The sequence below is a fragment of the Sinocyclocheilus rhinocerous genome, unplaced genomic scaffold (assembly GCF_001515625.1).
Source record: "Sinocyclocheilus rhinocerous isolate Xijiao unplaced genomic scaffold, SAMN03320098_v1.1 scaffold662, whole genome shotgun sequence".
NCBI classification, from domain to species: Eukaryota; Metazoa; Chordata; class Actinopteri; order Cypriniformes; family Cyprinidae; genus Sinocyclocheilus; species Sinocyclocheilus rhinocerous.
The window spans coordinates 998,883-1,015,604 of NW_015639782.1; the positions used below are offsets into that span (position 1 = coordinate 998,883).

General features: G+C 35.4%; 1 protein-coding gene across 1 annotated transcript in view; it reads right to left on the bottom strand.

Annotated features, from left to right (window-relative positions):
• LOC107752042 (sorbin and SH3 domain-containing protein 2-like) overlaps positions 1-16,722 on the bottom strand; it is a 59,559-nt gene that overhangs the window by 21,972 nt on the left and 20,865 nt on the right. The window contains exons 3-13 of the mRNA XM_016567893.1: positions 14,353-14,406; positions 11,968-12,063; positions 11,001-11,027; positions 10,655-10,782; positions 8,501-8,776; positions 6,962-7,303; positions 5,464-5,605; positions 3,669-3,817; positions 1,944-2,010; positions 1,163-1,234; positions 117-330 (exon numbers count right to left, since the gene is read on the bottom strand). Coding sequence (XP_016423379.1) covers positions 117-330; positions 1,163-1,234; positions 1,944-2,010; positions 3,669-3,817; positions 5,464-5,605; positions 6,962-7,303; positions 8,501-8,776; positions 10,655-10,782; positions 11,001-11,027; positions 11,968-12,063; positions 14,353-14,406 — 1,567 coding nt within the window. The remainder of the gene's footprint in view (positions 1-116; positions 331-1,162; positions 1,235-1,943; positions 2,011-3,668; positions 3,818-5,463; positions 5,606-6,961; positions 7,304-8,500; positions 8,777-10,654; positions 10,783-11,000; positions 11,028-11,967; positions 12,064-14,352; positions 14,407-16,722) is intronic.

Below are 16,722 nucleotides of genomic sequence, written 5' to 3' on the forward strand. Positions count from 1 at the left end.
CGACTCTCTAACCATTAGGCCACGACTTCCCCACTGGGATATCTGAAAATCCTTAAAATTAAGTTTGCCTGAGAATTATTGTTGTCATTGAATAAGCATGGATGAATGGTTCTCACGTGTCAGGTGTGCTCCTGCCTCTATGTGGTGCCTCCCTTTCATTGGATCTCTGCTGTGTGGATGCTGATGTGGGCAGAGGAGAAGGGAGAGAAGAGGAGGCAGGCGCCCTGAAACCGTGCACGCCGTTATCAGAGACACTCTTGGTGATGGGCCGGTAGGTGCTGGTTTTAGGTGCAGGATGGGCCTGAACAGCATTAGGTGCAGCATGCTTATCTGAAAGAAATAATAACAAATATATAATAATAAAAATATAATATTTTAATTTAAATAAATAAATAAACAGTACCCTATTTTTATGGATTTTTTTAATTTTATTTTTTAGTGTATTAGAATGATTTCTGAAGGATCATGTGACACTGAAGACTGGAGTAATGGCTGCTGAAAATTCAGCTTTGCTATTACAGGAATAAATTGCATTTTAAAATATTTTTAAATTGAAAATTGTTATTTTAAATTGTGATAATATTTCACAATATTGTACAATATTTTTTAAAGTGTTATAATTTTAAACGTCTCATATGCTTACCAAGGCTGCATTTATTTGATATGGTAAAATGTTTTATACAAAAATGCAGTTTAAAAACTTAATGTATTTTTGCATCAAAATTATATTGTTTCAAATAAACGCAGCCTTGGTAATCATAAGGGACTTATAAAGCATTAAAAATGCTTAATTATTCAAATCTTTGGGCCAGCGGTGCATATATAACTGTTTTATTTATACAGAAATATATTTAATTTAAATGATAAAATCATTTGTAATAAACTTGAATTTAGTTATTCAATTAATTTCTTATTACTTTTTTTGAAACATTAAAAATTAAAATGATGCATAAAATGAATAATGCATAATTATTGTTATTACTATGGTAAGTACATGTCACATGTAACATGTAACAAGGACACTAAAATAAAGTGTTCAAAAAAAAAGAAGATAATTATACATATTGCTATTGGTTCATATTAGTTTTATTGCTTCTTCTCGTTTTGATTATTTGGTATCAACATTATTTGGTAATAAAGAAATACTGAATCAAAGAGAGACCTTGTTTGGAAATAGTTGTAGCAGTACTTGTAACAGGATCTGTGGCAGAATGGGACCCAGACCATTCCTTCTCTGTGAAAACAAATATGATTAACATGGATAAAATATATCATAAACTGGAACTGCATTTTAAACGTAGTAACATAAACTCATTTGTAAGCAGGATGTGGGAGTAAGACAATTAAAAAGACATAAGATGCTAAATGAAGGGTTTGATCCTGTGACCTCTGTAATCTCTCAGGCAAACCCCCTGACAGACCATTTCCAGTAATGAACACACTTGTAATCCACAACCTGCTGAGTAAAGCTCTTTTATTGTCACTTCTTTTTAGGTGGCCCTAGGATGCCCTTCTCTGCAAAAAAATTTTTTTTTTTTAAACTATCCCCTTAGCAGAAAGGTCCATAATCAAACAGAAAATAGAGGGCTTTGTCTTGTCTGACATAATTAAAATCACAATAGCAATGAGATTCTGTATATTCTTTGCATTCATAAAACCAAACAGTAAATATCGGTCACTTACAGCATAAAATAATAAACAAACCAACAGACACTGTAATCCTGTTTAGTCTGCAAAAATGTTTTCCTTCCCTTTCTATGTTGCATACATGCTCTAAAAATAGCTTTCAAAGTGAAAAAGCAGATATTTAACTAAAAATAAGTTGGTATGTCAGTGTTTGACTAAAAATAATCCTTCCAATAACCACATAATATGTTAACAGGGAATGCAAAGCATGCATTTTTAAAGTAATGAAGGTAAATATAAAAAAAATCCAGTCCTACCTGGTTTAGGCACCACATGAATCTGTTTGAACATGGTCTTGTACCAATCTTTTGGCCGGTCAACAGTCTAAAACAACACACAAAGCAAGCATCTTTTAGATTACAGGCCTTCCCAGCTCTTACAGATTAAGATTCCAAGGTCCAGATGCAAAGTTGAGAAAACAAATAGCAACCCGAATGTGCTCCATGACCTTGAGTCCAAAACTCTGGATCAAAAAGGCTCCTATAAAAATGCTGATGCAACTGGCCTCTCCACGTGAAGCTGAGAGAGACACATCACTGTCTGTCTGCTGGCCCATCAATGATGCTGAGCACAGCTGCCCCTGTTTCCCTGGGGCTAAATTAAACTCTGTGTGGGAAAATGCAATTTAGTGCACAAATCAAAACAACCAGTCCCATGTGACCAGAGACCGACTGAAGATTAATTCTGGAATTAACAATTATAGGTATGCACTTCCGACAATGTCTCCAGAGCCAATAAAGAGTCAGCAAGGCCAGCTTTCAGGCTTTTAGGCAAACATGTGTATAGCATTTTTATGCTGTTGATTAACTCTAAACAGGTCTGTAGTAGTTACAGTATGATATTCTCCAGTAACATATAGGTGTCTCTTCATCTTTTGCCGCTTTTATGTGCCAGAGATTTATTTATAATAAAACAAACAGACTAAAAGTCATTTTTGTTATAAAAATAACACATTAAAGCTGTCTTGAAAACTTTCTGCCATGCGTTCATCGTCATATTTGTTACTTTTCAAATGCATTGTTATAGATTATAGATTTTTATTGTATCCATATCCCAGATCCAGACTTTCAACTATGAAAATATTTATAAATTATTACATGATTAAAACAATGATTATCTAAAAAGTAAATTAATCATAAACCATTTTGATATTTTTTGTTAAAATGATTTATATAAATCTAGAAATATCATTTGTGAGCATAATATTTTTTATTGTGCATCATTTGCAATTAAGGTGTAATTTTGTCAAATTATTAAGTGTAAAAATATCATTTATTTCTTATTTATTTGTGTATTTAAGATACATAAAACAGTACCTAAATGCTAGCTATTTTACTGCAAACATGTAATTTTCATCACAAAATGCTGTAAAACAATACATTATTTGTGGTAAGAAAATACATTGTGGTAGAAATGTTCTTAACGTTTATAAAAATGTACAAAAAAATGTCCACCATAAATGCACACAGTTAAAGAAAATATAATTAATTTGCTTAATAATTTGCTTCTCTGACTTGAGTGCATGACAAAAATGTAAACGATAATACCAAAGGATTATATTTATTCTTAGCTGCACAGTATAAATATGGAAACAAAAGATTAACATCCTGGAACAGCATTCACTCACCGTCAGTATGGCAGCGGGAATCCCGGACTCATCCACAGGACCGATGCCAGTATAGAGCGGAGCTTTCCCTGTAGTTTCTTTCCTGTCAGTCTGTGTTGCTCGTGCAGGAGGATCCACTCTGGCGTAGATCGGAGTGCTAGACTCATAGGCTGATGGATTCATAATTAATTATAACTAGTTATGATTAATTATTCATATTTCCCATGAGCTGATTCGTTACATTAATAATTTGCTTCTCTGACTTGAGTGCATGACAAAAATGTAAACGATAATACCAAAGGATTATATTTATTCTTGGCTGCACAGTATAAATATGGAAACAAAAGATTAACATCCTGGAACAGCATTCACTCACCGTCAGTATGGCAGCGGGAATCCCGGACTCATCCACAGGACCGATGCCAGTATAGAGCGGAGCTTTCCCTGTAGTTTCTTTCCTGTCAGTCTGTGTTGCTCGTGCAGGAGGATCCACTCTGGCGTAGATCGGAGTGCTAGACTCATAGGCTGATGGGAGGAAGACAGGGTCAGGTTGGGGGGTGTGTGTTTTTAGTAATTCCCCTGGAACTAACCAACATTCCCATGTCAGTAACTGAGAAAAACAGCCAGGTCAGGGATGCAGTGCAGACTGTAATTCCAAATCAGGAGAAATAATCCATAAATATGTTGATTCCAGCATTCTGGCATAGAATAATAAACACAGAAAGCAGCTCTCCACATACAGTCCGGCATGTATGGGCATTCAGACCGAAGCCTTTTGGGGAAAAACAGCAAAATGGGCTCTAGTTCAGAGACAAATGCCAGCCTCACGCACACAGATGCTCTAATCCCAGTGTCTCAGCTCCTCCCTCACCCCAACCACTCCGGCACTCAGATTTGAGCTTAATCCCCGGCATTTGCCACGTGGGATTAGAGAGATCGCGGACGCACACTCAGAGCGGACCAGTCGAGATACGCTTAGTGTCACCCGGGTGGTAAACACCGCTGCAGTCAGGTCACGCTTTCTTACTCATTAGTACTTCATTAGAGTCTGGCACATCACGCCAGTGACTTATCAGAGACCAGAGAGAACATTTGCACAGCTGTACTGCAACACTTATGACATACATTTGGCTGTACAGATATTTCCAGGACAATAAAAACACTATTCTGGAATAAGTATTTTTATAGCTCTGTTACCTCACTCATATCATGTCTTTGATTATTTAATAAAGCCATGTTCACAGCTTATGCTACTTATTACGGCTGGGTATCAATACAGATTTCCTGATTCGATCCGATTCTAATTCACAAACTAGTCGCAATTAGATTTTGATGTGCTATATTTCAGTTATAATGTCCATTTTGCTAACATATAAAATAAATTTTCCTTCTGCTAATGCTGTAAATTACACATGTGAGTGTTTCCGACTGATTAAAACTAATAGTAAGTATTCAAATTGCTTCAGGACTCAACTAAAAAGGACTGGCTAGTGCGAGTCATTTGTTTGTCAATCAGACTCCACTGGTCACGCAGAAGGTTTTTGATTCACTAAAAAGGACTGGCTTATGAGAGTTATTCATTCATGAATCAGACCACACTGGTCATGCTTTATGTCTTTGACTCACTAAAAAGAACCAACTTAAGAGAATCATTTGTTTGTGAATCAGACTGCACTGGTCATGCTGTATGTTTTTGATTCACTGAAAAAGATGACTTAAGAGAGTCATTTGTTCATGAATCAGACCACACTGGTCATGCCGTATGTTTTTGATTCACACACACACACAAAAAAAACTTAAGAGTCATTTGTTCATGATTCATGAACAAACATGATTCATGTTTTTGATTCACTAAAAGGATTTGCAACCAGCAGCGGGGAAAATGTGGGATTCTGTGAATCAGTATTGGGATTGTTTAAAGAAAAATTAAGATTTATTCGAAAACAACTTTTTTCCAGCCCTATTACTTATTTACTACTATTTGAAAGAAAATGTTATAAATGTAATATATACACACATATAGCCTGTGGCTGTGGTTAAATTGATACAAAGTGTTTTTAGCAATTACCCAATTCAGTTTCCTTGTTCTTACCAATGATGAAATCAATAATGACGGTGAACGTCACTGACACAAGAGCATGTGGAAGTGTTAGATTAGCATCAGTACTCACCAGTGCTTCTAGCCTGCTGCATGGCTGTAATACTATGGCTCAGTGAAGGAGGACGGGGGTATGTTGAGGGAGAAAAGGGTCTTTGGAAGTGACTACGAGGGCTTGCTGGCACACTCAGACCCCCGTTCACAGTCATCTGGCCCTGTATAACACAACAGAAAGACCCTGTTAACTGAACAAACATCTTTAGGTATAATAAATTACATTGAGATTGGACTGTTTTGTCACAGATGACATCTGTTAGCCTTAATGAACGTTGACAGAGGATAAAGAATGGAATAACAAACAATGAAAACAAATCCCCCACAGATCTGTGGATTGACTAGTAAAATATACATAAAAATACAGTACCCACCCACTGGGCAGATCAAAAAAAAAATATATATATATTTTTTTTTTTACATTTTCAAATTTAATAATAAATTTGGATTTATTTATTGATTTCCAAGACAAACAATAGTTAATATTAAGCGTTAGTATACCAAAAGAGATACCACAGGAACAGTACAAGAAGTCTCAACAAAACCATGTTCTCCTGCACCTGAAGTTTTTGACAAAGACAGTGTGTCATACTGAGAATCTCAGCATACTGTTTGGCAAAAGGTGTTAGTGAAGACCCTCGGGACCCTTGATTTGATGTTTTTCTAAAGAATATGTTAGTCTTGGTATAACCCCAGATGTTACACAGAGAAGAAATGGTGAAACCGTTAAATGTGAACAGTGGGCAAGTGATATTGGTGTCTGTTAAACCAGCCCCTAAACATGCAGAGCAATGAAACCAAATTAGAAACAATAAACAATAAGTTGTCAAATTGATGAGAGGAGAAAAGAAGAGATAATGAATGAAAAAAAGCATTTGTACTGTACAATTAAAGGGGACATATCATAAAAAAGGGTGAGACAGGAGATGCAAAAAAATTGGTGCTAAAAACATTATAAGTGGACTTATATATATATGCTACAATTTGGGGTCTGTAAAATTTTTTAAATGTTTTTGAAATAAGTCTCTTTTGCTCACTAAAGCTGCATTTATTTGATCAAATATATAGTCAAATCATAGATATTACAAAATATTATTATAATTTCAAAAATCAGTTGTCTACTATAATATGTAATTTATTCTTGTGATGGCAAAGCTCAATTTTCAGCAGTCATTACTCCAGTCTTTTCTTAGAAGTTGAACTGGCTGGTTGTGCTGCTTAGTACTTTTGTACTTTTACTTGTTACTTTTTTTTTCAGAATTCTTTGATCATTAAAAGAAAAGCTTTTATTTTAAATAGAAATCTTTTGTCTTTACTGTCAATTTTGATCAATTTCCTTGCGTCGTTGCCGAATGAAAGTATTGATTTAAAAAAAAAAAAAACTTCATGACCCCATTTTTTTAAAACAGTATACAACAAATGTTGAATATGTCCCCTTTAGAAATAGAGGTACAGTAGGAATCCTTATGAAAACTGACAAAGAAAGAAGCAGTAAGTTACAGACGGTGAACAGTTACATGAGCGGTGCTAGCTGGAGGGGAGTGTAACACCATGTTGACTGTGACCGCACTCATCGGGCTGAGGGTTGGAGAAGGGGTACGAGAGCCACCCTCTGGGCCTAGTCCACACGCCCTCAACTCCTCCAGCACTGCTGTGGACGCTTCGCTCTGAGTGCGGGAAGAGCAGCGGCTCTGCCCCAGCGGAGGCTCCGAGCCGGGAGAGGGAGGGCCTGGAGAAGGGGTCTCGGGGTGAAGGTCAGGTCTGATGAAATCGAGGGAGAGTCTGAGCCGGTTAGGTGGTGACTGGGAGGTCAGTGCTGTTCCGGGATAGGCTTGTTTGAGGAGGGCTGGCACCTCAGGCTGAATGACAGAGAGGAGAGTGGCACAGATGAGATTCAGCAGCTGGGCACAGCGCATGTGAGAGACGTAGTGATGAGATGCTGCTGACGGCTGTGCGTTAGAGAGGAAGGAGGTGTTACAGACGTGAGATCAAAATGTTATTCCAGTGTTGCATTTGAGCATAATTGGAAAAGAAAAAAGCTCATAATGTAGGAAAACCAATTCTAGGTTTTTAAAGTCACAATCATCTTGTAGAAAATATGTACATGTATAAAAAATACAGTATATATATAATACCGTACACGACTGTTTGAAAGTTTGAGGTCAGTAAGATTATTAAATGTTTTTGAAAGATGTATCTTATGCTCACCAGTATTATTACAGTTTAAAATAACTGTTCGCTATTTTTTATTTTCAGGATTCTTTGATGAACAAAAGTTCAAAAGAACAGCATTTAATTGAAACAAATCTTTTGTAACATTATAAATGTCTTTATGCTCTCTACTTTAAATGTAATTAATGTGTAATGCTGAACAGAAGTATTAATTTCTTGCAAAACGAAACAAAAAAAATGTACTGACTCTAAACTTTTGAACGGTAGTGTATATTTATTTGTATAAGCCAAAATACTGTGCAGTTAGCAGAATAAATGTTGTTTGAAAAGTGATTCAAGTCCATTGCCAGTGCAATTCAAGATTTTACCATCAAAATAAATTTAAAAAAAAGGAAAGATCAACTGTTCGCTATTTTTTATTTTCAGGATTCTTTGATGAACAAAAGTTCAAAAGAACAGCATTTATTTGAAACAAATCTTTTGTAACATTATAAATGTCTTTATGCTCTCTACTTTAAATGTAATTAATGTGTAATGCTGAACAGAAGTATTCATTTCTTGCAAAACGAAACAAAAAAAATTTACTGACTCTAAACTTTTGAACGGTAGTGTATATTTATTTGTATAAGCCAAAATACTGTGCAGTTAGCAGAATAAATGTTGTTTGAAAAGTGATTCAAGTCCATTGCCAGTGCAATTCAAGATTTTACCATCAAAATAAATTTAAAAAAAAGGAAAGATCTCCTTTTACAATGACATGAACCTGAATATGCAACAGCAAAATGGAAAAACAGGATTAATTATGTTTGCTAAGGTACAGCATGGTGTAGGGAAGGTTGTTATTAAGCTAATGCATATATGGTTATGAAATCCGTAACATATACCACTGGAGGGGCTGTGGATGGCAGTGGAGGGCAGGGGCATGAGCTGCTATCCAAGAGGTCCATCCTTTTAGGAGGGGTAGGGGGTCTCAAAGACAGTGCCTGTGTGTGCCGTCCCGATATCTGAGGCCTAGGGTTAATGCGGATGTAGACGGAAGCTACGTCTCTCTCCAGCTCCCTAGATGGAGGGTGTAAGTAGGGCTGCTCTGCTTGTAAAGAGCATGAGGTTTGGTCCGCTGTGGACAGCAGTCTGTTGGAGTGGACACTATGCTCTTGTGCCTGATTGAGGAGAGTGGGCATTGGGATATTAGAGCACAGCTCAGATACTGTTGTTCTGTAGTGGTTCTCTCATTGAATAAGAGGGTGTGGACATGGTTGCCTCTCTGAGATAAACAGTTGAGTGTTATAGTGAGGACAGGCACAACTGAAAAGTTTCTCTCAGGCACTTGTGTGACAATGAGAACACAAACATTACAAATAAAAGTACAAGTGAGGAGAGAAAGTAGATTAAATAATATTAGAATTCAGAAACTCTCCGCAATTGGAAAGGAAACGGAAATGAACTTTTTCGATATGGTTTAAAGTCAGTAAGCTTCGCTTCAAAATAAAAACAAACAGGCACTTTCCATAAGGTGCAAACTAGGACCTGAACCTCTCCATCATCTTCATCATCAACCTCTTTTTTTATTTTTGCAACCCTGCTTGATTTATTTATTTATTCTTACCAGCATTTGGTAGTATATAAAGTAAAAAAAAATACTTTTTGAATTTGAGATATTTTATTTATTTATTTCATTATATTCATTAAGTAAATTCAATAATTTATAAATAAATAAATATATATATAAATATATTATAATATAATATTGTTTTGGTCCAAGCATTTATTAGTAAACTTGTATTTACGTTATTTTTTAAATGTTTATTTAGTATTTTTATTTCTCACAATAACTTGGGTAACAGCAGGGCTCCAGACTCATTCTTCCCACTGGTCACACTTTTGCGACTAACTTTTTTAATTTATTTATTTTTATTATTTTTTTTGCGCTACAACATAGGTTTAATCAGTGCATGCTGATGAACTTTTATCATAGTTTATAGTTTTATGGAAACGAAAGTGGTTAACATTCAACCCCTTCTTTTTCATCAGTAGTATTATTTGTGATTTGAATTTTGTGAACAGGAGTTCTTCTTTTGCTATGTTATAAGCCGGGCTTTGGGTGCTTTTACTTTCGCAATCGCGATCTTGTTGTCACGTTTTACAAGAAAAGATAGTTGTCTGTTTTGCTTACATACATCTACACACCTTTCCCTTTTTAAGACTAAAACAAAAGATGGATTCATTGTTATTCTTAATTAAAAAGCACAATGCAGTATTATTTACCCACTAATAACTTACAGAACATTTAGCAAACACTGAGGAATCAAATAAAAAAATAAAATAAAATAAAATAAAAGAGAGCCTCCATAGCGTAACGTGAGGTAAACAGCAAAGATAACAAGCTTTTCAAAATGAAAACAAAAAGAAAAGTAAAACTAAGCTTGCTGTCGGTGACAGTGCTTGCATGTTTTTTTTCCCACAAGAATACCGACATGTTCACGTTCACCTTCTCTGGTTTAAGAAGCGGTCTTTTACTTTACTTTAGCTCGAAAACCATCCATCGTTTCTTCAATATTCACGTCATTTTTGCTGCGCGCACCTTCGCGCTTGTGCGGATGCGGCAAGTATAAACCAGGCTCTACACTCTGAGCGCTGCGCAATTCAAACGAGTAGCATGGTTTCGTTAAGCGACAACAGAGACTGACTGGATGCGCCGTTAACGAAATCGCCTGTGCATTAATATACAATTTTTTTTTTAATTATTACATTTTAGCAGTCGCACCAGCAGGAAAAATGGTCGCAAAATGCAGCTAGCATATTTGGTCGCAGTCTGGAGCCCTGACAGGGTTTAATGCTTAATACATATACTGTATATATATATATATGTATAGTTGAGAGCTTTGCTTTGTGCTCAGTTTTCAAACACTGGAAATGGATGTGAACGGTACAGTTAAAAATGTCATTAATAAAACCTGTCAAATGGACTTCCACAGACATTTCCTGAGGAAGGAAAACCTCTAGCAACAGTAAGGATGAGTAAACACAGCAAAACATACTGGTGTGGGAGACTTTTTATCCTGAAAGGTGGGTCTGACACTTCTGTAGCCTTTAGCTGCCAGAGAAGAAGAGCACACGTCACCATTTCTCAGACCATCACTGGTGCTGCTGCCGGGCCTCCACAAATCTGACAAGAGACAAACAAAACACTTCAAAGTGTTTCATATTCATATATACAAAATATTTGACCACAGAATGCTACTGTTGATTATTAAGAATGAGGAATTCTGAGAAAACTCTGCAAGAACAGATACATTTTTCCAAAGCATGTTTTATTTGTAAAAATGTTAAATAAATAATTAATAATAAAATAAATAATAAAAAATAATAATAAAGGTTGCTTACCTGAATCTTTAGATTGTGATTCAGAGTCTGCATGGGTTAAAATTTGATTAAAAAAAAAAACTGTTAAACACTATCAAGGGATCTCCTTTTCACATAGTGCCTACTGCAAATGAGGTATAAGATGTTCACTCATTAGTGATTCATGTTTTTAGTGGACTATGTGTGCATAAATAACATGCTTAATTTATTCCAAACCACTGCTTCAGCTTTTAAAACAACCGATGAATGGAAGAGAGAAAAATATATGACAGCATGAAGTAAGACAGATTTATTTATAAAGGAGGTTCCCCTTAACATTTTACAAAGAAAATGTTACTGTTTATAATTTGACATAATAACCCTTGCTCATTAAGCGCAGTGCTAAATGAACAGCGGACTAACTCTGTCCTGAATGAGTTGTGTTCGTTCAGTTTGCTCACTCCTGCAGCACCTCGACCGCCCGCAGACTGATTAAACAATGGAGAATATGTGTGTGTGATGTCATAGTCCGTGAGACTGCTCAAACAAAAAGGGTCACCCCCAGAGGAAACTGTGCCGAGAGAGACAGGGGAAAAAGCCTGAAGTATACAATTGTTGCCATGGAGGTGCACAACTATGGCAACGATCTGGCCACGGTGAGCTGCTTTTTCCCTTTAAGCAAAGGAAAGGAGAGCTACCGCTCTCAAACATTGGTTAAGGAGCTGCAAGCACAAGAATGAGACGGCGAGCAAGAGTACAGGAGAGAAAGAAAGAAAGGCAGTGAGGGAGGGAGGCTGTGGTAGGACATAAGATGCACAAGACAAAACACAGATGTGGAATCAGTGATGCTGAGTGCAGTGAAGAGGAATTCCTGCTCGCGGTGTCTGAGTAAACACATCGTCACTTTTAACACCAGCAGCAATATCTTCAGCTCCACTGCTCACATATAATGCTTATAATAAACAGGCAAACATGAATATGAATATGAGTGTGATCTGGTTCCTGATACCTGTGAGCGTGTATAGGTTTGGTGAGCTCTGGATTCTCTTCATGGGGGTTAGAGTGAGTGAAAATGTGGCGCTTTTGTGGACATGTCCTCCACTGTCTGTGAAAAGCGCAGCAGCACATGCAAACACAAATACACATGCATCAGTACTGCTGCACGGCAAGATAACTGTGACTCAGCAAGCAGAGCAATGTGAAATGTCCTTAGCAACACAACAATATACATTACAAAATTAATTCACATGCCAGGATGGATTTTTTTGCGTGATGCACATGCTTGGTATACTGTATCTGGGCATGCTGAATGGGTGTGGGTGGATGTATTGTGGTCTGACTGACTAAACATTTTAAACTGCTTCTTTTCAGTGTCTCTGTGAAGGGTTTCCACACCTTTCCATGACTGCCTTTCCATTTCAATTAGTGATTACTAGAGACTGCACTCGCAAATTGCAATTTCTAACAGATGAAATGAAACTTAGAATATACAAAAATGTATAGTGTATTGACTATAGAAATTAACTTTTTAAAATGTCTTAATTACATGTCTTTTCAACACCTGGAAATCGCTTTTAAAATTCACAGATATTTTTCCCTGCATGGTAACTTTTCTGGGGTCAGTAAGATTTTTATTTATTTATTTTTTATGAAAAAGAATACTTTTATTCAGTAAGGATACATTAAATACATTGTTTACCTTGTTACAAAAAATAAAATTTCAAATAAAAATTCTGTTCTTTTCACCCTTCTAATTATCAAACAAATGTATCAGTTTCCACAAAAATATTAAGCAGCACAACTGTTTTCAACAGTGACATTAAGGACTATCTATAATGTTACAAAAGATTTCCATTTAAATTTAATGCTGTTCTTTTGAACTTTCTATTCATCAAAGAATTCTGAAAACAGCACAACTGTTTTCAACATTGATAATAATAAAAAATGTTTCTTGAGCAGCAAATCAGCATATTAGAATGATTTATTTTGCCATCACAGGAATGAATTATGTTTTAAAATAGAAAAGTTATTTTAAATTATAATCATTTTTCACAATATTACTGTATTTACTGTATGTTTGATCAAATAAATGTGTTGTGGAGCATAAGAGACTTACAAAACTTACAAAAGTGTTTTAATGATCCCAGACTTTTGAATAGTAGTGTATATTGCAGAGTATCAAAATAATAGAACAGTATATCTATTCAGAATATAAATAAAATACCATCACATCTAATATGTGGCAGAAATCTTAGTGCGTATTAGCTGTAAGTGTTTTAAAAAAGTCCTGGCATCCAAGGTTGCCGAACCTAAAAGTGAGAACACCACGAGACTATTTTGTGGATTGACAGGGTGGGGTGTTAGCACTGCCAGATATGGTCTGATGGGTTTCCTTTTCTTTGACAGCTATACCTCTGGATGTCAAAAAGGCAGTTTGGATGCCAGAATCTTTGTCAGACTCTGAAAAGACAGTTCTCAGAGAAAGACAGTCAAGAACTAAGAACACCCCCTGCACAAAATCACATTGCTCTGCCCTACAAAAACAAGTCCTGTTGAGCCTGCATGAAGTGAGAGACACATTTTCAATCAATTGTATGTAAATTATTTACTTGTTTTTTTTGTTTGTATATGTTGTTGTGCTGGTAGACAGTGAATTTCTTCTCATTTTTTTGTTTTTCGAGAGCACAAAAGCAAGACAAAATTACTGATAATGCATGGCGCTATGTGGGCTTCTGTATGTGTCACTATAGACTTGAAATATCTGTATTGTAGTCATTATCATGCCAATTTATCAAAATTTCTCAAAACTTCAGTTCCATATTGAAAATCGATATAGACATAGATATGGACTACAGCTGAAACGCTGCCTATTCATTTAGCAGTGATTCAAGAAAACTCAAGCTTATATATATATATATATATATATATATATATATTAGCAAGGATGCATTAAATTGATCGAAAGTGACATTAAGGACTATCTATAATGTTACAAAAGATTTCCATTTAAATTTAATGCTGTTCTTTTGAACTTTCTATTCATCAAAGAATTCTGAAAAACAATGCATTATGGTTTCCACAAAAATATTAAGCAGCACAATTGGTTTCAACATTAGTAAAAATGAGAACTGTTTCTTAAGCAGTAAATAAACATATTAGAATGATTTCTGAAGGATCATGTGACACTGAAGACTGGAGTAATGATGCTGAAAATTCAGCTTTGCTCACAGAAATAATCTACATTTTGAAATATATTTAAATAAAAAACAGTTATTTTAAATTGTAATAATATTTAACAATATTACTGATTTACTGTCAAATAAATGCAGTCTTGGTCAGCGTAAGAGACTTTTAAAAACATCATTCCAGCAAACTGAAACTGATTTGAACTTACCTGTGTTCATGTTGAAGATCTCTCCTTCTTGTGGTGTCTTGATGTCACACAGTCCTGAAAGACATATCATTAAGAATCAGCGACCCATACTCCTTGGTAAGTAAAAAATTGATTTATCCGTGTGTAGAATATGTATGAGTGCAGGTAGCGTGGTACAGGCGTCCCATCTCTCCCTGGCACGCCAGCATGCTAGCAAGTGTCTAATGTGGCTGGTTAACATCCCTCTTGGGATATGAGGCCCAAGAGTGAAAGGTGATACAAGCCTGGCGTTTCAGCTCAGAAACACGCAGCACGGTATCAAAATACACACCATACATACACATATATCCGCACGCATTCTCAGATCTTACACATGACCACTTTTGGTGTGTCAGAGCTTAACATCTCTTTGAATTCGTTGCCAGCAATGCACAGCGGTCACACACTCATAGTGGGGCTATTGTAACTAATTAAACCCGTTTAGTTTGACCTAGATTGCTAATTTTTCAGTGATGGATTAACAGCCCATGTGACTCTACTCCGAAAATATCTGATTTATTTTAGCACAAGCTGAATATTTCAGGGATGGTCTATGATAGGAACACTGTCATTTAATCTCATTATTACATTACTTAACTCATTTGCAGAGGCAAAGTGCTGCATAAATGTCAGATAGGAGACACCGTGAGCGTGTGCTTATGTGCAAGACGCATGTCTCGCTTTCAGAGAGCCACGGCAGGCACGTGTGCACTTGTCACACATGTAGACCACCCGTCGCTCAACCCACAAAGTGTGCTTCACCTGAGACCATCATTTGATAGTGGTATGCTGTGCATTCATAGATCATGACAAGAGAGAGGCATTCAAATTTGCTATTCTAAACCTTCGTATCAGGTTACATTTTAAAAGGATAAATGAAATTTCTCATTTACTCCCCTTCATGCCATTCCAAACCTTTCTTTCTTTCATTCTTTCGTTAGGCATTCATGCTGCTCTTTTCCCATGTAATGAATGTGAAAGGGGACCAAAAATGATGGAAAAGCACCATGAAAGCATCATAAAAGAAGTCCATCAGACTTAAATTCCAAGAATATGCTCATATTCAAATTTGATGTTGTAATCGGTTGTGTGTAACATGAGTCAAACACGAATCAAAGCTGACTTGATACATCTTGATGCACTTTATAAATGTAAACAAACATCAATAAGATTTAAGAGATACAGCAGAGGAAAATATTATGATTCAATTACAACTTCCAAGTACTGTTATTTTGGTATAATTTATATACTAATATACTATTTATTAATATTCTGAATTAGCTTTTTTATATTTTCATTTTTTATTTACATTTTTAGTCATTTAGCTTTTTCTTTTTTTTATATAAATTTTGCTTTAATTTGTATTTATTTCAGTTAGTAATTTAGCAATTTTGGTAGTTCAACTTATTTTATTTTCGTTAGTTGCTAATGCAAGATTTCTCATTTCTAATTTATTTGTACACTAATATAGGGTACAACGGGGCTAAAGGCGCCCTGGGGTAAAAGGCGCCTTTGATATTATTTTCATCTAAACCACTAGATGGCACAAAAACGTGGCGTAGCACTTTCCAAAACATACGCTTTTCAAGATGCACGTGTATAATTGTCTGATCCTTGATGCGATCGCGTGCAGCAGCGCAAAGTTAATTCTGTGCTTACTTGATCTAATAATTTGTTTTTTAAAATGTTGTAGATTTAAGTAGCAAATGAGAATCGCTAAAATTAATGCATATATTTTGAGACAAAGGTCTTCTTTATGATTTTCAGTGTAATCATATCATATAATAAAATATCATTTGTTGTTACTACTGTTAATATATATAAAATTATTATTAGATCTCCTTCAGTACTTTCAGAATCTTTACTTATTAAAATTATTTTTGTTTCTGTATTTTAAAATATATTTTTTATATTAACATATTTTAATGACAGTATATTTATTGAACAAAAATTAATTATTTTATTTTTCAAAATAAGCAGAAAACAGTACAAACTTTGCTAAAGTGATTGTTTTGAACAAGTATTAACTTAGACATTATTAAAAAAACATTATTTTAGCTGAAGTATTTGTATCAATACTAGTGGTCGACCGATATGGGTTTTTTGACAGCCGTTGCCGATATCTTGGAAAGCAGGGTGGCCGATGTAATGAATTTACTCATTTGTAAGGGAATTAATTATTATTAATTCATTCAGTCAACCTGATTAAAGCTGAATTCAAATCTGATAGTCTACACTTTAAATCAAGGGTCGTCCAGCGAGCCGGTGATTCTTAGTATATTTTAACAATTTGAATATCTGTATTCTCCCTGGCCACGGGTTAATTAAATTATAATAATTTGTAAGCTCTTA